Genomic DNA, 21,975 nt, shown 5'->3' with positions numbered 1-21,975 from the left:
ACATATTAAATATTGTAGTCACAAAAATCAATAGGACTTTTATTACCTTTGCCTGTAATCAAATATATAGCACTGGGCAATGCTTTTTTTCTGGTGCTTAAATTCACATCGCCTACTTCTGTTTTTTTTTATTGATTTGCAATATTGTTGGCTCATTTATTTTCTTTTCTTAGAAAAACATGTATATCCTTTTCAAAAAAATGTTTACAAAAGATTATTGGTATGTAATTTTGTTCATGTCCTCTTTCTAAAATCCTTTGCTGACGTGGGGACAGCAGCACTCTGTACCTTCCTTTCAGTTTTGCTGTGAATCCAAAAACTTCCCTGGAGATATAAAGTTTATTAATTATAAGGAAACTCTTAAAAGTTTGGAAATAACGAGTTCTTATAAGATTGGCGATAGTAGGAGACTACCGGGGTGGGGGCGGGGGTGGGTGTTCAACATCAATCAGGGCACCTGATCTCAAACCAGGCAAAGTGGGGACCAAAGGGAGGCCCAGACTTTAGCTGTACGAAGACCACTTGTCTACCCAATCCTGAATTGTACCCCCCATCTTTTTTTTTCTTTAAGAATGGTCATTTTGATCTTGTACAGTTGTAAGATCCTTCCTTGTCTGGTTTGGTTTTATTAAACAAGATTTCCCCCCCAAGCCCTGATGAATGTGCATTAATAGAAACAAGCAAATTTGACCATCATTATCACCTAAACTAAAGCACATAGATCCTAGAGTGCTTGGATTTCTTTTTCGTTTTTACTCTCAGCAAGTTTTAAAAACTCAAAGTAACTTACTCAAAAGAGTTAATTACCAGCAGCCCTCATCTTTCCCCAAAGTTTGGATTTACGGTTCTGAAGTTGATTGTGATGAGTAAATCTTCACTTGTGTCAGATTGCTCTTTAATATATGGAAGGTTTTAAAAATATGTAAATTTGGACTGGGTTAAAGATTTGTGTATACTATTAAAGTTTTGTCATTAAACTAAATGAGGTATCAGAGTCTTAAAACCACAGTCATAATAAGACTGAGAACTCAAGCATAACTATATGACTAAAGAAAATACGAATTGGTAATGCCCTCTTTTCATTTGTCCGAAATAGACTTGTTTCGTGTGGTGTTTTTAATTGAGTTACACAGTTCTTTGTTTTCCTTCTGTTTTTATGGATGTAGGACTCTTTAACTTGTAAAACTTTCTACTTTATGAAATGTTTTTAGTAATTTTTTTAACCTCCACAGCAATAGTCTAGTAAATGTAGTATTGCTTACCATATGGTTGATTTTAAGTCTTTTTTTTCTCTTTTCTGTATTACTCTGAATCTTACCTGTTTAAAATTGTATCATGAGGAGGTATTTTAAGCAGTCATTGAGGGCACTCTTTCTACTGATAATGACAATGTATTTTCTGAAAGGAGAAAAAAAAATCACCTAATTATGGTTATATTATGTTAAAATCTTGACAAAAATTCAGAGATAAGTAACAACTTTGTGTGTGTGTGCTATTATGTGAAAATCACTGTTCTGGTTGCTGGGGAAACAGCACTGAACAAAACAAGGTTTCTGCTTTTGGGGTTAGGGTAAGCATTTTATTCCCCCTCAGTTTTTTTTAAGATATTAAGTGACTTTGTGACTAAAATAAATATATATATTTTTTCCTTTCCTAATACTTTTTTTTTCTGAATGAGTTTCGTCAAACAAGTCAGATATTTGTTAGTAGTTTTCTGGTTTTCATATGGTATATTTCTTGAACATCATGATTCTTGAGCTAGAGACTTACAATTTTAATTAATACTCTTAGCAAACCATGTATACCAGCTAAGGAAAACACTGTTTACATTATGCTTAAACACATTTCTCTACTGTTTTAGCTGGGAAGTGTTACGATTCCTTCTGTCAAACATCAGATGGTGGTTGGAAGAATATGGCTTTGATGGATTTCGTTTTGATGGTGTCACATCCATGCTGTACCATCACCATGGAATGGGTAGGTGACCTGACCTATCACAGGTATAACTGATGATCTTATTTATTTATTTTACTGGTGCATATCCATCAGGTTTAGAGTTCAGTTATGGAAACTGCAGTGATTGTTATTGGTAACTTGATTGTTTATATCTTTCTGTAATCATTTCTTTTCTCGGCAAGAGGTAGAGTATACATAAATTTTATAAGTAAACAAAAGATAATCATTTCCTTTTAAATATACCTACTTAACCATATGCTATCATTTATATGTAACTTGAAAATATTTGTGTTATTACAGCACCCTCAGGATGTGAACATGACAGCATCTCCAATGAAAATAAATAAAAAATACTAAGTGAGAACATTTGTGCAAACATGAATTTTTTACATATGATAGATTTATTCAGTTAAATTAGTTTGTAAATCATAAATTAAAGTATCAGTTAGACCTTCAGTTTAAAAGTGGGACAAAGGAGTGGAATCACAGAATACTAATCCCACAGTAGATAACATGGGATCGAGTGTTACTAGTTTTTCATGAGCTTTAGACTGAAAAGTGACTCCACAGGAAAGAAGCTAAACGTTCAAGGTGTGCCACTACTTACTCCTACATCATGAGATGCTGCCCATGAGATGTTAAAGGAAGGAAGTTGAATCTGCAAAACACAACAGGTTTCACTGTTATTCAAGTCTGGGTCTGGGGAGAAGCTGGTTAAGGGGATGCAAAGACATCACATGAAAGTCCAGAAAGGTGCTCTCCCAGGTTTAAATGCCACACATCCATGCAGAAACTCCCTCACTGTATTCAAGGGAACTGTGGTGTTGGGGAGGTAAACTGAAGCCTATGAAGATAGGAGGTGATTTTTATGGGTAGGAATCCCAAGAAATGATAAGGGAAAGCATTGTGTTACTTGGCATGTTTTTCTCCCTTGGACTGAAAAAAAAAAAAATCTGAAACTGCACAGTATCCCAGAAAACCTGAGATAAAACAATTAACATCCAGATGAAATGTTCAATTTAATCATTCAGCAATAAGGAGAAATTTATCAGGAGAGATCTAGGAAGAAAAAGCAATTTACTTGCATGGATGAAATAATGGGCTGGACTCCTACTCTTTTATTGCCAGAAGCAATGTCTGCAAAATTCTCAGGGAAATGAAGTATGATTCGAGAAACTGGCTGCTTGAGTGGTGGTTGCCGGGAACTGAGGGGTGGAGGAAAGGGGAAGCCGTTGGTCAGAGGGAACCATCTTTTAGTTCAAGTGAACCCTGAACATTCGCCGTGATACTCGAAGAAAGGGATCGGCAGTTGCTGGAAACTGCCAGGGGATGCGGGTGGCATATCAACAAAGGTACCTGATCTCAACCCACTCAAAGTGGAGACCAAAGGGAGACCCAAACTTTACCTGTACGATGACCACTTGTGTCCTGAAGTGGACCCCGCATCTTTAAAATTAAAAACTCTTAAAAAAAAAGAGAGAGAGAGAAAGCTCCGAGGATCTAGCGGACAGCATGGTAACTGCAGGTGGTACTATTATATTACTTACTTGGAATTCGATGAGAGCAGATTTTAAGTGTCCTCACCACCCACATGCTCACTCCTGCACAGACACACGGTAACTATGGGTGGTGATGAATGTGGTAATTGATCTGAGTGTAGTAAAGAGTGTTAGGGTCCGGACGGACAGGGTGAGGGTGGAGAGACGCAGGGAGGGGCGCAACACTGCCGGGGCTGGCGAGCCGGAGGTGCGCGCTGGCAACCCAGAGATCCGAGTAGACTGCAAAGAATTGCAACACACAGAGGTGACAGAAAAAAAGATTTATTTAAGAAAAGTTCACCCCCCACAGACAGGGAGGGCGGGTGTGGCATCGTAGCCCCCCCAGAGTCCTGACTTAAATTCTTTTCTTGGAGATGTTGCACGTGACTGCCGTGACTGCTGTGACTTCCTTGTTGACCACCTGTGGATGTCTTGGAGAACCTGTGACACAGAGACCCACTGATGTCCGCCCACATTATCACAGCCTCTAGAGAAGGGTGTGACAAGGATTCTAATGCTCCTGCACCCAAATGACATTTCTTAGAGCTAGTGGAGGGTACACCTCCCCTATCTCCTAGGTGTTCCCAGTGGGTAGCTTCGGGGGATCCTTGGCTTCCCTGCAGATAGGGCCCAATTTACTGGAAGATCAAATCCCCACCTGCTCTCCCTCTGAGCGGTCATAACTTTTGTAATGACAAGTTTCATGACTTTTACAGTCCTTGCCCAATGCATGATGTCTTAGCCCTTGTAAGTTCCCTTGACTCTCGGCAAGTTTGAGGGCCACTATGAGATACCTCTGATACCTGGAAGTCTGTTTCTGAAAAGGCAAAGTCGGTAAAGTTGATTATAGTGTGCATTTCTCCAAAAGCATAGCTTCTACTTTCTCATCATTGTGTCTGAGTTTAAGAACAAGATGAAAAGCCCGGCTCGGTGGCTCAGCCTGCAATCCTGCGCCTTTGGGAGGCTGAGGTGAGTGGATTGCCTGAACCCGCTGATTTGAGACCTGCCTGGGCAGTGAGACCTCATCTCTACCATCAATCAAAAAAATCAGCCGGGCGTGGTAGCGCATGCCTGTAATTCCGGCCACTCGGAAGGCTGAGGCAGAAGGATCGCCGGAGCCCAGCAGGTCGAGGCTGCGGTGGCCAGGAGCGGCCACTGCACTCCAGTCTGGACAACAGAGTGAGACTCCAACTCAAAAAAAAAAAAAGAGAGACAAAAAAAGAACAAGATGAAAAATGGCTTCCCACTCTCGGTCTGTACCCAATATCATATCATCACCTTTTATACCATAAAGATATACAATATGCAATTTTTAGTGTGTATCTATATCAAATCATCACCTCATATCATATCATCATCTTTTATACCATGAAAATATACAATTTACAACTTTTAGTGTGTATCTACATCAAATCATCACCTTGTACCCCTTGATGATATACAATTTTTATTTACCAATTCAATACTTAAAAATTTAAAAAAAGAGAACGACAAAATCAGCAGCAACAGCAAAAAAGAAACTTGGTAGTGGAATTGTCACTGATGCATCAACTTGAAAGAACATGAGGAATGAAACTTCTCTAATTATACTTGAAAAATGCCCCTCAGTGATAGAATCCAGCAAACTGGAAAAAAATAAAAGAAGCAAAATGGAAGAATGTACATCAAGGGAGATGGGGGCGGAGACTGGTGTTGAACACTCATTTGATTTTACTGCAAAAATAAGAGTGAATTACTGGAAGAATAAAAAGTGAATGGCATGGCCTCTGCAAGTATTGTGAAATATACCATAAGCAACTGGAATAATGGAAAGGGAGAGGCAGGAGGGAGTTTGAGGATGCCATAATCTCCTCGTCATGGGATCTCCATCTTGCATAAATTGAGGCACACACAACATCATATCTCAATTTACGATGGCTTTCATATTTACTTTTCTTTACCTCAGAGGGATCTGAGCTAAAAGGAACATCTAGATGTGGCAGAAAATACATTGAAAATTTGAAGTTCAGCCTCATCTCTACAATAAATAAAAAAAAATAGCCAGGCGTGGTAGCGCGCGCCTGTAGTTCCGGCTACTGGGAAGGTGGAGGCAGAAGGATCACCGGAGCCCGGCAGGCGGAGGCTGCGGTGACCGCGAGCGGCCACTGCACTCCAGTCTGGGCGACAGTGAGACTTCAACTCAAAAAAAAGAAAATTTGAAGTCAGAATTCCTTTTAGTATTATTTCACTTCTTTGAAGTGAAATTTAGTCATAATTTAATTAAATCTTCAAATTAAAGTGTTGTGTGTGTGTGTGTGTGTGCGCGCGCGCGCATTTGTGTTAAGCAAAAACTGATTCTAGGACTGTCTGAATTCTGAATGTTGACATAGAGTACATTTCTAAGTGTATTTGCCGATAGTAACATTATCATTACACCTTGCTGCAATTACAAAGTTCATGCAAACAGAGTAATGGGTGGGTGCATTCGTGCAGAGTTAAGACTTGCAAGTTAACATAATATATCCCTATTGATTTTCTGTGTTTTTCTAGGTCAAGGTTTTTCAGGTGATTACAGTGAATATTTTGGACTACAAGTAGATGAAGATGCCTTGACGTACCTTATGTTGGCAAATCATTTGGTTCACACGTTGTATCCAGATTCTATCACCATCGCTGAGGTAAAGCCATAATGATGTCTTACCCTCTGACTCCCCTTAATATAGAACATTTTGTTGGCATACAACATTGGAATAATTAATCTCATATTGACAGTAATTGCAAAATGAAACTGTACCCTGACAGGAGTGCAGCTCTCTTGTATGGGTGTCACATAATTTAGAATTCACTGTTTTCCTATTAGGGGATAATGTACACTAATTACTTGTCACCATTCCATTGTTAAAAAGAAAATGCCAGTGGTTAGAAAGTCAAATATCCTAATCAGTGGACAGGTCTTCCTGCCATGAGACCTTCAGCAACAGAGAAAAATTGAATATTAATGTGCGTCTGTCCATTTATTTGTTGTTTTTTTCTTTTCTGGTGCCCTCATTAGAGATGGCGTGGCTGGCTGACTGTGAGCTTTCTAAAACCTTTCTTGTCTTGATGCGATTACCTTTCTTGTTTATGGTGTTGCTCTCAGATTGCCAAATGTTCACTAGTTATTCATGATTAGTGAAGGTTCCTGATTGACTGTCCCAAAGCTGCACTGTGATGATATAATTCAGTATATACATAATTGACAATTCCCCTCGTGGTGATAAATGTGATAAATTAAGGAGTTTGTTAAATGCTTATGCTAATTTAGTTTTAGTACTAAAATCCTCCTGGCTTTCTGAGTTCTCTAACTAGAAATTATTATTAAAATTGAATTCAGCATGTTAAACACTGTCTAATACAAAATGTAGTGGTTGGCATATAAAAATAATAAGACTATTGTAAAAAAAAAAAAAAGAGTCCAAGTGAAGGTGTATTTTCACATTGTTGGTGCTTAGTTTATTGGAATGAAATATACCAAGTCCCCTTCCTATAGTATTGATTATTTGTATAGCCTTTTGTCTGTCATTTCTCAACATCAAAAACCTATATGTGGTATGATATCATTGTTTCTCTCTGTGAAGAGAAAAACAGTTTTATTTCCTTCAAGCCTTTTGCCCTCTGAATTTCTTCTGGAAATAGAGCAGTGACGTTACATTCCTAAATAAGTTCTTATGTAGAATTACAAAAACAAACGGAAACCCGGTCCTATAGTTGAGACACCCAATATTACTTCCTGCTATCTACCTGACCTATGTTTGATCATAGCACATAATTCTTGCTAATCCTTGCGCTCATATTTTTTGTGCTGAATGTCTTTTAACATCAGTCAGAATGCATTTTAAACCTGCTTTGTCTTTTATATATTTTAATTTTGTCTGTTGAGCTAAAAAAATTATTTTGTCAATTACATTTATGGCAGAGATATTACAAATGACAAATTACTATAAGCAATTAGTGACAGCCCAAATCAAAAGTGGGTACCGAAGGAAAGGAAGCCATTATTTAATACATGAAACTTAAAATTGTTACATTGATCTTTCCATTCGTTTCAAGTCAAATCATTTCATCATCTAGGGAGCTCTTGTCTGATTATCAGTGTTTCTACCAATGAAACGTGGAGACATGAGCCTACTTTATGTTCCTTGGTTTTAGATTTAAAAATGAAAAAAAAACCAAGATGTGTCTTCAATTTATTCTACTTAGATTGAAAACTGCTTCGATTTTAATTCATTACTTTTCTGTCTAGTGGTAGTCTCTTCAAATGGTGGAATTGATCCCCAGGAACTTTTTTTTTTTAAAGAAAATCTACGTGTTGTAATGAATAAGTAATATAATTTTGTGTAAATTTCTATAATGGAAGTATGAATTTATTTATGATGACAGTGATCAATATTGAAACATTATTTTGCTAAAATATATATATCCACCATTCTGTGTGATTATATTTGCTAATATTAATTAAAAACATTTTACTGAAGTTTTGTCCTCTTTGTAATCATTCTATGTATTCTCTAGATCTTAAATAATTAGGACTATCTTAATTTCATCCAAAACACATATGATCATTTCCACATGCTACACTGGCAGGCAGCAACTGTTTTATTTTTTAATTAAAAGAAAATTTTTACTTTTAAAGATATGGGATACAGTTCAGGGTTAGGTATACAAATGTTCATTATGCAGGTACCCTTGTGGATGAGGTGTGCCCCCTCCTCCCTGGCAGCTTCCCACTACTGCCAATCCCACCCCTCTTCCCTGGCAGTTTTCCCACCACTGCCAATCCTTTTCTTATACTTTTATGATAATTGTTCAAGGTCTGCTTATGAGTGAGACATGTAGTATTCAGTTCTTTGTTTCTGTGATAGATCACTGAGTGTTATAGACTAAAAGTCCATCCAGGTGACTGCAAAGTTCATAATTTTATCCTTTATGGCTGTGTAGTATTCCACCTTGTATACGTACCACATTTTTTTGATCCAGTTCTCTTTTGATGGGCAGCAAGGTTGGTTCTATGTTCTTGCTATTGTGACTAGTGATACAATAAACATGCATGTGCAGGTGTCTTTTTCATAGCGTGATTTAAGTTCCTCTGGGTGGACTTCCAGTAGGGGATTGTGGGGTTGTATGGAAGGTCGATTTTTAGGTCTTTTAGGGTTTGATGTTGAACACATATTTAACCAATTCTTATCATGGATGACAGAATGCCTACCATATCTGTGGACATGTGAATTACATTTGGATAAATGTGACTTTCAAAATGGCTTCTTTTCTGTTGGCCATCTTTTTTCCATTTTATAAACTATACATAGCTATGCGGAAATAAGATATTTTCTTTTCTTATGTATCCCAACATGTACTGTATTTACTTGTATCTTTCTTCTATAAGAAAACATTAAATTGTTTTTGGAGTGTAGACAGGTCATGCACTTCTTTTTTCCAGCTTTCCTATGGGAAGAGTTTGGTGATTGTATTGCAGAAGCAGCAGCTTTTGAGTTAGGTCTCAGAGAGCTTATCGTATGTGACAGTCTGATAAGAAGTGAGGATGATGATCCAGGGAGGACTTGGGGAGGTGACACATGTAGAAAAGCTTGTGACAGGCACAGGGAAGAGTAAATATTTAAAAGTGGCTAATGTATTTAGCACATGAAATGAAATAGTAGGAAATGGTGATGGAGAGATGTCTCTCCAGTTCACTTTCTGTGCACTTCAGTTTATGAGCACAACTACACTGCGTCGTTGCTTTATGATAATAAGTGTGTGCATGTCTATTTAGGTCCTAGTTTATGAATCTCCCCAAATCGGACATCTTATTTGCACTGAAGCCCTTAGAGCAGATCTCTCGTGCCCTCAGCAGATGTGCTCTGAGGCCCTGCTCTGTGCCAAGTTCTCTTCTACTGTTGTAGAGACTTGCGGCCTATCAGTAAACAACAAAAATGACGTGTCTCTCTCCTCACAAGTCTTACGTTCTAACCAGGAGTGGGGGAGCAGCGAGTTGAATCACAAGTCATGTAGGAAGTGCTTACCATGTAACCGTGGAATGGAATCCTAAGCTAAGGAGTTTGACTTTGGTCTTTGGCTTGGAAACCCATTGAAGGGCAGTGGTAGGAGCGGACTGTCTCGTAAGGTACCGATTTGGCGGGGTTCGTTGGAAGAGAACCTGGAGATGGGAATTCCATCGGAGGATGTAAGGTGGAGGCCAGCAGGGATGAAGATAGGTGAGACTGTGACTGTGGACATGGGCAGAGGAAGAGCATGTCTTCTTCTTTTTTTTTGAGTCGGGGTCTCACTCTGTCGCCCAGACTGGAGTGCAGTGGCCACTCCCGGCCACCGCAGCCTCGACCCGTTGGGCTCCGGCGATCCTTCCGCCTCAGCCTTCGAGTAGCTGGAATTACAGGCACGCGCTACCACGCCCGGCTGATTTTTTCATTTATTGTAGAGATGAGGTCTCGCTGCCCAGGCGGGTCTCAAACCCACGGGCTCAGGCCATCCACTCCCCTCAGCCGCCCAAAGGCGCGGGATGACAGGCTGAGCCACCGAGCCCAGCTAAGAGCATGTCTTTAAAGGACAGCGTGGGGTTGGAGTCGGTAGTACTTGGCTCATGTTTTGCTGTAATTGTTTTAATCCTATCTTTTGTTCCCTATGGGTCCTTGTACCAGTTTTCAAATCCACTTGTCTGTTGTATTAATTGTATTTATCTGATGATTTATTTGATTACTAATAGTCTAGTGTTGACATGTCAGAGTGGAAACACACTATCAAAGGACTTGCTTCTTGAGTCGTGGTGCTCCCATCAAGAAACCTTTATCTTTAGAGATCCCATCACCTCAGTAAGCCAGTGAAGAGGACCACTCACTAGTCTTGAAGACCCCTTCCAAATGTCCCCTATCATGGTGAAAGTCATCTCACAGCTTGCTTCACTTTAGTGTACTAGGTCTGCACTCCATTTCATCAAAAGTGATAGACTTCATTTCAGGGATACAGATACATACAACAGAGATATGTCACGTGTATTTTTGTGTTTGGTGAAAGCAGTAACTAATAAAAAGTGTTTTACACTCATTCAAAAATAAGTTTAAGAAACTATGTTTTAGTAATAATGGTGTTACTTGTTTGTATTCTCTAGAAGATGCTAAGGAAAAGAAAAAAAAATAGCCTCCTGAGATTAAATTTGCCTGGAGTCAAAACATTATACAGAATTCTTACAAAGAAATGACATATTATCACAATTTTATCAACTTTTACAATTATAATACCAGAATACCCCAAATGTGTATGTCCCTATTACTGTTGTCATCAATTGGCCTGGACTTTACTGTCAGGATATTTACTAAAAGGTGGGTCAATATGAACTGACCACATGCTGGTGCTTCGTTTTAGGATGTGTCAGGAATGCCTGCTCTCTGCTCTCCAATCTCCCAAGGAGGCGTTGGTTTTGACTATCGACTGGCCATGGCGATTCCAGATAAATGGATCCAGGTAAGACTTCACGTGAACAGCTTTTGTTTCTGCTAGTACTGTGTTACTTCCTTTGTCTTCAATTTACTGCGTGGTTGTGATCGCTAGCTACAGGTAATTGAAGTAACGCATTCTTCCTTACATGTGGCGATTCTTAAGCTTTTTAATAAGGTGCTTCTCAAAATGTTAAAACTTCTAATTTAAAGTATTCACATTTATATTATTCAGACAAGGGGAAAATATGAGTAATATAATGTTAGCTGTATAAATGGGATTTTGCATTATCAAAGCAATTATGTGAAACGTCAGTGCTCTATATTTAATGCACATTAAACTTCATTAGAGCATTCATTTCTGTCTATAAATCACACATGAATGTAAAAGTTATTCCTTAATTTCCAACACTTGCTGAATAGTATGGTCTTTCCCCAACAAATAGGAATTCATCCGTTTCTTTATTCAGTGTTTAAAACTCCTCATCCTGTGTCAGGCTCAAGAATGAAAATTATACATGCATATCACTTCTCAAAATAACTTTATTAAGTTTAATGACAGTTCAAGTAGTTTGGATTTCTTTTTTTCATTTAGTGTTTGCCTAAGGAATTAAAACCATTGTAGAGACTTAGGTTTTATAGAGAACGTTTCTGGATGGCCATGTCTGTAATCATAGCTGAATATGTGTAGCAGTCGGAAATGTATACACATAATTGTAACTTTCCTGTGAGCCTTTTAGTGCAGGCATGAGCCAGCCCCATTAGGCTGCAGTGGTAGAAATGCTCAACTTTGTGTAGAAAAACTGTAGCGCTTGCTCTGAAGGAAGTGGCTATTGTCATCACCTCTTAATGGTCTTGCCCAGGCAATTTGCCCAGGGTACAGCTGTGACATTATACCTCTCCTCACGTGACTCCTGCTCCTCCATTTATAATAATTCCCTAACCATTATCAGGCCCTACAGCAGGTGTTTTATAAAGACTGTTAGACTTAGAAGTCAAATAAACAAGAAAACAAGTGTTCTAGCTTTAATACAAATATACTTAATAATATATTTGTTATTTTATGCAAAATGCTTTATCTTCAGGTTTCTTATCTTGTTATAAGGTATTAGCTCCCATCTCTTACTATTTCTCATCTTTCACATAGGTTTATTTTCCTTACGAAATTGCCAAATCTTACTTAACCTTGTGTTGAAAACCCATGGCCAATTTTTTGTGTGCAGTTTCAAGAATATTTTAAGGTGTAAATCAGTCTAGAACTATTTCCCAGTCAGTTATATCCCACAGTGAGAAGTACCCTTCTCTGACTATTCATGGAAATTAAAAAAAATTAAATTTAACTTAATAAACATTTTGCTCAAGGGACTGTACTAGGCTGTGTACCACACAAATGAGAAAAAGTTTAGCATATGACCACCTGTCTTAGATTGTAAATTTTTGAAAGCTTTTTTTCTAGTTATTTTATAATTTTTTTGTATCATCAAAGTAGGAACCTTAATAAAACTAGAGAGTTAAAATAATACTACGAAAAAAACCCCTCAAAAATAATGAATTTCCTTCACTTTTGTAAGTTATAATTTTTTAAATAATAAATGACTATAATTCCCCCAGATGACAAGAAAACACAGAGGAGTATTAAATCAAACAACAACTATGCTTAACATGTATGAGGCATACATGGTTGTCTACCCATAGGGTATGAGTTAGCTTGGAATACTAAATTTTTTTCATGTTCTTATTGTTCAAATCAAATTATGTACCATTTTTTATTTGTATTAATTCAAAATCAGTAGTTTGGAATATCATAGTTAATCACAAGTATTTGAACAAATATTTAACTATTTAAAATATGCCAAATTTGCTATACCTTTTTTCATTTTATCTGATCGTTTTTGAATAACTGACATGTTTGTGTAACGGTAATATAGTATTTCATGAAGGCATTCACTTATTCCACCAAATGTCTTTTATTTAAGCACCTAGTATTTTTTGTTATCTTTAAATAGTTTTCTTTTTCTTTCTTTCGTTCGTTCTTTTCTTTTTTTTTCTTTTGAGTTGGAGTCTCACTCTGTGACCCAGGCTGGAGACTGGAGGGCAGTGGCACACTCCCAACTACCACAGCCTCCACCTGCTGGGCTCAGTCGATCCTTCTGCCTCAGCCTTCCAAGTAGCTAGAACTATAGGCACGTGCCACCATGCCCAGCTAATTTTTTTTTTTGATTTATTGTAGTAATGAGGTCTCGCCAAGTTGCCCAAGCTGGTCTCGAACCTGTGGCCTCAGGCAATCCTCTCACCTTGGACTCCCAAAGTGCTGGGATTATCAGCGTGAGCCACCGCACCCAGCAAATAGTTTTTTAATTCACTTTTTTATGTTGAGATAACTGTAGACTCACATGCAGTTGTAAGAAATAATACAGTGAGATCTGGTATATTCTATAATCAGTTTTCCCCAGTGGTAACGTCTTGTAAAGCCAGAGTTCAGTATTGCTGCCAGAATACTGACATTGAGATACTCAAGGTACTTTCATCACCTCAGGGTAACCTCATGTTGCCTTTTATAATCATGCCTATTTAATTCCCTCTTACTACTAATCACCCCCTAATCCCCAGCAACCACAGATGCGATCTTCATTCCTATAATACTGTCATTTCAAAAATATTATATAAATGGAGTCATGCAGTATGGACCTTTCTGGACTGGCGTTTTCACTTACCAAAATTTTCTGAAGGTCCATGCAGGATGTTGTAGTATCAGCAGTGCATTCCTTTTCATTGCTGGACAGAATTCCATGGTAGGGGTAGACCACTGTTTGTTTAACTCTTCACCCACTGAGAAACATCCAGGTTGTTTTCAGGTTGTGACTATTATTAATAACACTGCTGTAAACATCTGTGTACAGGGGTGTGTGTGTGTGTGTGCATGTGTGTGTGTGTAGTGATATCTCATTGTGGTTTTAATTTTTTTTCTCAATGGCATGTGATACTGAATATCTTTTCATGTACATATTTGCCTTCTGTGTCTCCTCTTTGTTGGAGTGTCTGTTCATGTCTTTTGACCATTTTTGGATTGGATTGTTTGTTTGCTGCAGCATTTTGAGAGATTCTCTACGTATTCTAGATCCAGCTCCTGTGTTGGATATAAGGTTGACAGATATTCCTCCCAGTCTGACACTCATTCTTTCAACTTCCTCACATTGGTTTTCACAGAACAAAAGTTTCTTTAAAAAAAAAAATCATGAAGGCCAATTTATCATTTTTTCTTTGTTTCTCTTTGTCGGCATCAAGTTTAAGAATTCTTTGAGCCGGGCTCGGTGGCTCAGCCTGTCATCCCACGCCTTTGGAAGGCTGAGGGTGAGTGGATTGCCTAAGCCCACGGGTTCGAGACCCGCCTGGGCAGGTGAGACCTCATCTCTACAATCAATCAAAAAACCAGCCGGGCATGGTAGCGCACACCTGTAATTCCGGCTACTCGGAAGGCTGAGGCGGAAGGATCGCCGGAGCCCAGCAGGTCGAGGCTGCGGTGGCCGGGAGCGGCCACTGCACTCTAGTCTGGGCGACAGAGTGAGACTCCAACTCAAAAAAAAAAAAAAAAGAATTCTTTGACTCTCATATGTTTTCTAGTAAATGTTTCATAGTTTTATTGTTTATATTTAATTTTATGATTCATTTTGAGTTGCTTTTTGTGCAGGATGTACAATTTAGCTCAAGGTTCTTTATCTTTTCTTTTTGTCTATGAATGTCCAGTTTTTCTGGTGTCACTTACTGAAAAGTCTGCCCTCCTTCCACTGAATTTTTCAGTATTTCTGTCAAAACTTAGTCAGGCATATTTGTGTAGGTATGTACGTTAGTTCCCTGTTGTTGCCATATCTAATTACGACAAATTTAGTGGCTTAAAGATCATGCATTTGCTATGTTACAGTTCTTTACATCACAAAAATGAAAAAGATCTTACTAGGCTAAAATCAAGGTGTTGACAGGATTGCATTCTGTCTGAAGGATCTCGGGGATAAACTTTTTTCATGCCCTTTCTAGCTTCTAAAAGCCACCCACATCCCATATCTCGTGGCTCTTCCCTCCATCTTCAAATGGAGCATCTTCAGATGTCTCTTTACTCCGACACTCATGTCTCCTTTTTAGAGAGATTCTTGTAATTACCGTGGGCCCATCCACATGATCCAGGATCATATTCCCATCTGGATGTCCATAACTTAATTACATCTCTAAAGTTCTTTTTGCCATATAAGGCAACATCTTCACAGATTCTGGGCATTCAGGATGTGAACGGCTAGGGGTGGTTGTTATGTACCTGCCACACTCTGCCCTCTGGTGGCCAGTGAGTCACACTGTGGTTTTGCAGACCAGCTACCTCTGAATTCCATGGTACAGTCAGTCAGCAAAGGAAGACTCAAGTGATCTGGAACCCCACCTCTGGTACCAAAACTGGCATTAGTTTTCCATCGCTATGCAGCAAATTACCACAACTGTAGAAGATCAAAACATTACCCAGTTATTATTTCACAGTGTCTTCAGAGGACATCCATCCTATTCAGAGATCCCACCCACACTCAAGGCAAGGGAGTTATGCAAATATCCACTAATGGGAATCCTGGGGCAGTCGTAGAATTCTGCCAGTTACAGCATGGAATTGACACTTTGGATGGAGAAAAGAACCCCTGCAGAAAGAGTGTGTTGAATAAAAGAGAGGCCATGTTTAGACATAACCCTGAGGAACATCAGCTTTTATAGCATAGACAGAGGAAAGTATAGCATATGCGCAGTAGTAGAAAAAAACAAGACAAAATAAAACAAGAGCTGCACAGTCACAGACTAAGAAAGGGAGAGGTCATGGGAAGGAAAGAGGGTCTGTAGCATCCACAAGTACCGCAAGTATTTACCTAAAACAATGATTACTGACCTACAAGAGAACTGTCCTAGACCCTGACTGGGTCAGTTGCATGAGAGTAGTGTGAGAGGGACAGCCAGATAGAAGATAGAAATAAAATAGAATGGAGGACAGAGTGATCTGCTAAGGTGGTAATTATTTTTTGATAACTAGCCTTTAAACTATGAAATAAATGTTGTTTTAATGATCATGTTTTAAAGAGTGGAGAACATACGCTTCCTCCTAAAATTTTTTTTTATTCAAACCTGAAAAATGTAGCAAGTATATCTCTACCTTGTATGAGGTACAGAAAGACATATTGAGCATTAATCAAGAGAGCAGTTATGACAGGGGAAAAAAAGGGTACAAAGATTTAAAAACGTAATGGTGAAACTATCTGCACAAAAGCAAACAGACACACACACATACACACTACATCACTGTCATTTGGATACTCTGTATAAACGCAGTGATTTCGGTAAAAGTTTAAACAACGATACCTTAGAAATGTGGGGTAGGCTTATATCTGAATGTCAAAGACTGACATTCATTGGACTGACAGGATGCATACTTTCAGGTTGGGGTTTAAAGTTAAAAAAGCAGCGGTTTACTCACAAACTTATTTTTTTCTCTTGCATCTAGCTACTTAAAGAGTTTAAAGATGAAGACTGGAACGTGGGCAACATAGTATATACCCTCACAAACAGACGCCACCTGGAGAAGTGCATTGCTTATGCTGAGAGCCATGACCAGGTAACTGAATTTGTATATAAATTCATTCGCCCATACTCGATAACATATTTTGCTAACATTATACAGTTTAATACAGTAAATAAAACATTTATATATATATATATGTGTGTGTGTATATACTTATGTGAAAACTACACATACTTGAAAAACATTATTTTGTAGAGTCCGAAATTCCAGCTTCAAAAAGCAGCGCTATGCTTCCCCCGCCAAACCGTGATTAGTGGATTGTATATTGTAGTTACAGAGGTTAGATATGTGTTCCTTTGTATCGGTGCTGACCCAGGGTTGTTTTAATGTCCATTTTAGGGTCCCTTCTAGAGATTTTCTTTCATGCCTTTGACCAGCCTTTGTCATTTGTTTCCCCTCAGTCACTGAAATCTCCTGTTCACTGATCACCCTGATCTGGTTCTTCCCAGAGCCAGTCTGTCTGCTCCAATTCTGCTTGTGGTATTTTCCGAAGATCCCGTCTCATCTCTTCACCCCAGATCTGTTGGCTGAAGCCTGTCGTTCTAGGCCAGCCATATCCTGGCCCAAGCCAACGTTTCCCTCTCCCTTCCCTGCCCACTCGAAATCCCCCCATAACTGAGAGGTCAGCTCTTCCCAGTCTTGTGCTTCTCCCCGTGTATCTGCTTCTGCCTCCTGCGTTTGGGAAGTCCCTCTTTGACCTAACCACCTGGGCCAGATGTCCCAGTCTCCATGAAGCCTTCCCCGAGTCGCGAATTGCATGGGGACCAACAGTTGCCCTATCCGTCATGTTTTAAGGAGAAATTTGTTTTTGTTACCCTTTGTATTTCCAGCCTTCAGCACCACTGATGATCCCAGTAATCACTCAATAAACATAAAAAAAAGGGAAAAAACGACCACTTAGCTATTTAAAGTCATATTCATCCTCATAAACATCAATGTAAAAATTACTTTTATAGATTAAAAATGAGACAGTAATGTTTTTGAGATCTTTGAAAGTATCTGTATTATGATAATGGAAACTAAAATAATAAGTTTATCTGTCTTTTCAGCAGAAATTGGCCATTTAATGCAAACGGTTAAGAAAAGTGTAAGTAGACCAGGGACTGACTGACTAAAGCCTGCGGGCCAAATCCTACATGCTACCTGTTTTTGTTAATAAAGTTAGTTGGAACACAGCCATGCTTACTCATTTACATGTTGTCTATGTGCCATAATCGTAGGTTTGAGTAGTTGAGACAGAGAAAATGGCCCACATTTACAGAAATTTGCTGACCCCTGAAGTAGACAGTTTACTTTTTTATCAACTTAAATTGACAGGATCCTTGACAATAGAGCAGATCAAATAAATACCTATATAAAAAAACCAACCCAATCTACAAAAGAGTATCACTTTAAAAAGTGATGGTCAGGGGGTAGTAGGGAAGGGGGAATATCTTACTATCGCTTGTGCACATGCATGGTGTCTGTCTCTGTCTCTCTCTCTCTCTCTCTCCCCCCCATATATATATAAATAATACAACACGAAAATTAAAATACATGCATAAAGTATATTGTTCTATAGCAAACCACTAGGAATTATAGCACGTGGTGAATTCCTAGCATATGTTCGCTTTGGATAAAAGAATAAAAGACTGAATAACTAAGTGAAATAAACAAATTGAAGACAAAACTGGGAGATGTCTTTTATAACTTCCTGCCCAATCTGTAAAGAAGCGTAAATTTACCAAGAATTATCTCAAATTCCAAAGATCCAGGTAATTCTACTTCATACTGTCAGGAATCGTCAGAAATGCAGAAGTAATGCAGACCAACTAATTATTTCTGAAGGCAAATGTACCTTGATTCTTAAGCTTGATAAAAAACTATAAATACACATATTTATGAAAAGAATAATAATTAGAAGTATATACATTATAGTAAAAAAATTGTGAATGCTATTTTAAGTTGTCTAAATGAATTCTTAGCAATTAAATTTGTAAAATACACTGAATTTTCCAAATATCTCAATAGGATTTCAGAAGGCAACTTGATGATAAAGAATAAACTTTATCTGTGCACCTAAGCAAAAGTTATCAAAATAATTTTATAGTGGGATCACAGATGGTGGAAATACACAGCTATACATAGAAACAAATTCAAGCAATTAAAAACCAATAGGAAAGACTAAAAGCTGCCCTTTTATTGTTTAAGAATTAGTGTTGCAGATCTCTTTATAACAGTTATTTAAAGAAAAGTTATTTTAACTAAAGTAGGTTAGAGATGGAATAGATATGTAAGCCAATTTTTTTTCTAAAAAATGAAAAGAATTGTAATGGGGTCCTGGATTATGAGTTAATTTCTATTATCCATTTCATTTTGCATTAGTCAGATGTTTTTGACCATGAATAGTTCAGATTATTAGGAGGTCTCTCTTCTGCTACTCAGGACACTTCTCAATTATCAGTTATTCTCCTTTCAGATAAAGCAAGCTACATTTAGATAAAATGGAAAATAAAATGAGAAAGCAAATTTACATTGAAATAAGTGTTCTCAACCTAATTTCTCTGCTGAGGGGAAGGAGGGATCATTATAATATATTTATGCACATACTATATTATCTTGTATATATTTTCTGAAAAATCATAATGTATGTACACACATATATTCTCATTGGTATATATGTAATACATGTATGTATATAGATCAATGATTTTCAGATTCCCTCTCGTGTTTAAAGCAAATGAAATCATGGTATATATATATTTTAAAACTTGATATAATAATGTCACCATTATAATAAATGTTTCAGAAAATTTGAAGTATCAGCTCAGGTATGACAGATATCCACATTCCTTATTGTAAGCTTTTTACCAAGCTCTTTTACAAATAAAAATCCATCCTGAAGACAAATGTGTTGCTCTCTAAGGAACTCTACCAGCTCACCCTTAGCACAGAAGGTAAGCATGGAAAACACCTGAAATTAACAGGAATCCACACACCTCGTCTCCATGGTTTCGCGTCCTGGGGAACAGGTGATAGTCTGGTGTAAACCACAGCTGCCTGGCACTCATTTTTTGCCGTTTATTCCTGTTAACTTTTATTCCTGTAGGCTCTGGTTGGTGACAAGACGCTGGCGTTTTGGTTGATGGATGCCGAAATGTACACACACATGAGCGTCCTGACTCCCTTTACGCCAGTGATCGATCGCGGGATCCAGCTCCATAAAATGATTCGACTCATCACGCACGCGTTGGGTGGAGAAGGCTACCTCAACTTCATGGGTAAGTGGGAGTTCCGCCTGTGCCCGGTCTGTGTTTAAGACGTTAGCCTGTGTGTGACATAAATTACAGAGAGTCTTTCCATTTGGCTTTTGAGATGTAGACTATAAAATGGCAACCTTGTTTCTTTAATATACTTCCATGTGTAAATTGCAAAAATAAAATTAAAGCACTATACATTTATTGTTATACTAAGTATATGACATAAAAGTACAGTCTTAAAGTTGGTACGTTATTGAATGTCACTATCAGCAAGTGGGCTTCATCAGTCTTAAAACCCAGAATTACTATTTAAATGTAATCATTCTGAGTTTATTTTTGTAGTGTTTGCACCTTGACTATAAGAAAGATGTAATTGTCGTATCATAACATTTTAAGCTAGTTTACTGATCTTTTTTGAGATCATTGCAATTAGTATACTTATAAATTGAAAGCTTATTCCCAGGGATATGGTGATAGGCAAAAAAAATAAAAAATAAAAATTAAGTAGAAAAAAATGCAAATATTCAACGCTGTCTGAAGTCTCTTGAATGATAGAGAAATCGACTATTTTACTTGGCAAACAGCGAACATTTGAACATTAGGGTTTTAGATTTCACCAGCATTTAGGCCAAAGAGTGACAGAAAGACTGGAGAATAAACACAAGAGACTGGTTTATTTTTGTACAATAAAAGCCTTAGAGCTTTGAGTTAATTCTTTTCTATCTGGAAGTTTTATTGAACAAAAAAAACAAAACTTAGATTCAAAAGCCTTTATTGTTTACTGACTTGAGGTAGAAAGCCAAGGCCAGGGAAGCGTATGCCGAATCTCACCTGCACTCCCTATGCCTTTGGGTATATGCCTCTCCTCACAGGGTCACTGAAATTTGTTAACCTTTCTAGCCTGCCAGGCGGTGACTTACCTGACCCGTGAGGCTGTTAATGTCAGTCAGGCACCAGGTCAAGTTTCCTGGTTGGACTGTGTAAGCATTGGTTCCATAAGTAAAGTTGACCTTAGTTCCTTAAAAGTGCCTGGCCCTACCTGACTCAGTAAGCATTGTTCTCCAATATGACAGTCCCAGTGAGGCCTTGGTTGCACAGCCAATTTTTAACTATATCCTGATGAGTAGATGGAGCCCGTGAACCTATGCAGATAACCATTCTGTCATGTAAAGTAAGGAGGATGGGGGTTTGGTGAGATAGTTAAGGTTTTATTTTGCTTACAGAAGGACAGTTTATTAAATTTTTGTAGTCTATAGAAAGGACTTCCTTATAGATCTGAAAACAAAAACAACGTTTCAAAGAACAGAAATAAAATAGACATCTGTATTCCTGCTGTCATCCTAACTCATTAATTCTTGAAGCCCGCTGCAATCTGAGACTATAGAAATCCTGATTCAGTCCACGGCTGTAGTCTGGAAGTTGTGTAAGTGACATCAACTCCAACGCCTTTGTCAAACAGTCTAGCGTCTGTTAGGAAGTACCTGATCGAGTCCTTCTCTTGAGACTGTTCTTTTTTGGATGTCTACCCGGGCCTGTGATACATAGCAAACCTCCAGGCAGGCCTCAGAGTAAAACCAAACTGCATGCTTGTGACAGAGACTTAGTGACCATGGTTAATTCTAAAGCTGATACATTTCAAACAAGAAAAGTTTGACAACAATTCATAATGTGGACTACGATAAAATAATGTTCTGGGAACTAGGGCAATAACAAATCTCCAGAAACTTATGGTTCCTTCTTACTGTGGGAGCTTTTCTGTCCTCTCAATAAATCCTACTTTAAAAAAAAAAACAACTTTCTGGAATGTTTATATTCATATCATTTTATCTGTCCATATTCAACCCAGGTCAGGTGAGTGTCTATTCTGTATTGAAGACTCTTCTCATGGAACTTTCAGTAGTAACAAAATAAGCAAGCATCTTTATTTCTACTAGCCATCTTTCTATGTCTGTACATTGGCCATATTTGAGATGTCAAATATGATTTTAAGATTCATCTCTGGTATAGGACTGAGAGATCTTTTGTGTTCTTATTTGTTTGTCCTTGAAACAAATGGCTTTTAATATGTAACTCCAATATAGCACCCACTCTTTAAAGTTTTTTTAGTTCAATATCATATATAAATCCAGCACGTCTCTGCTAACTTTAAAATCAGTAATCTCCTAAGGACTCTATAA

At 38.0% G+C, this 21,975-nt stretch overlaps 1 protein-coding gene across 2 annotated transcripts in view; it reads left to right on the top strand.

Annotated features, from left to right (window-relative positions):
• GBE1 (1,4-alpha-glucan branching enzyme 1) overlaps positions 1-21,975 on the top strand; it is a 146,050-nt gene that overhangs the window by 48,879 nt on the left and 75,196 nt on the right. For both annotated transcript variants that reach the window (XM_008062489.2, XM_021714712.1), the window contains 5 exons: positions 1,862-1,977; positions 6,024-6,151; positions 10,887-10,985; positions 16,482-16,592; positions 19,648-19,819. In XM_008062489.2, coding sequence (XP_008060680.1) covers positions 1,862-1,977; positions 6,024-6,151; positions 10,887-10,985; positions 16,482-16,592; positions 19,648-19,819 — 626 coding nt within the window. The remainder of the gene's footprint in view (positions 1-1,861; positions 1,978-6,023; positions 6,152-10,886; positions 10,986-16,481; positions 16,593-19,647; positions 19,820-21,975) is intronic.

The sequence above is a fragment of the Carlito syrichta genome, unplaced genomic scaffold (assembly GCF_000164805.1).
Source record: "Carlito syrichta isolate Samal-C Ts95f unplaced genomic scaffold, Tarsius_syrichta-2.0.1 Scaffold305724, whole genome shotgun sequence".
In the NCBI taxonomy this organism is placed as follows: Eukaryota; Metazoa; Chordata; class Mammalia; order Primates; family Tarsiidae; genus Carlito; species Carlito syrichta.
Note: the sequence above shows the minus strand (reverse complement) of the source record. Positions and strands in the feature narration are given on the sequence as shown.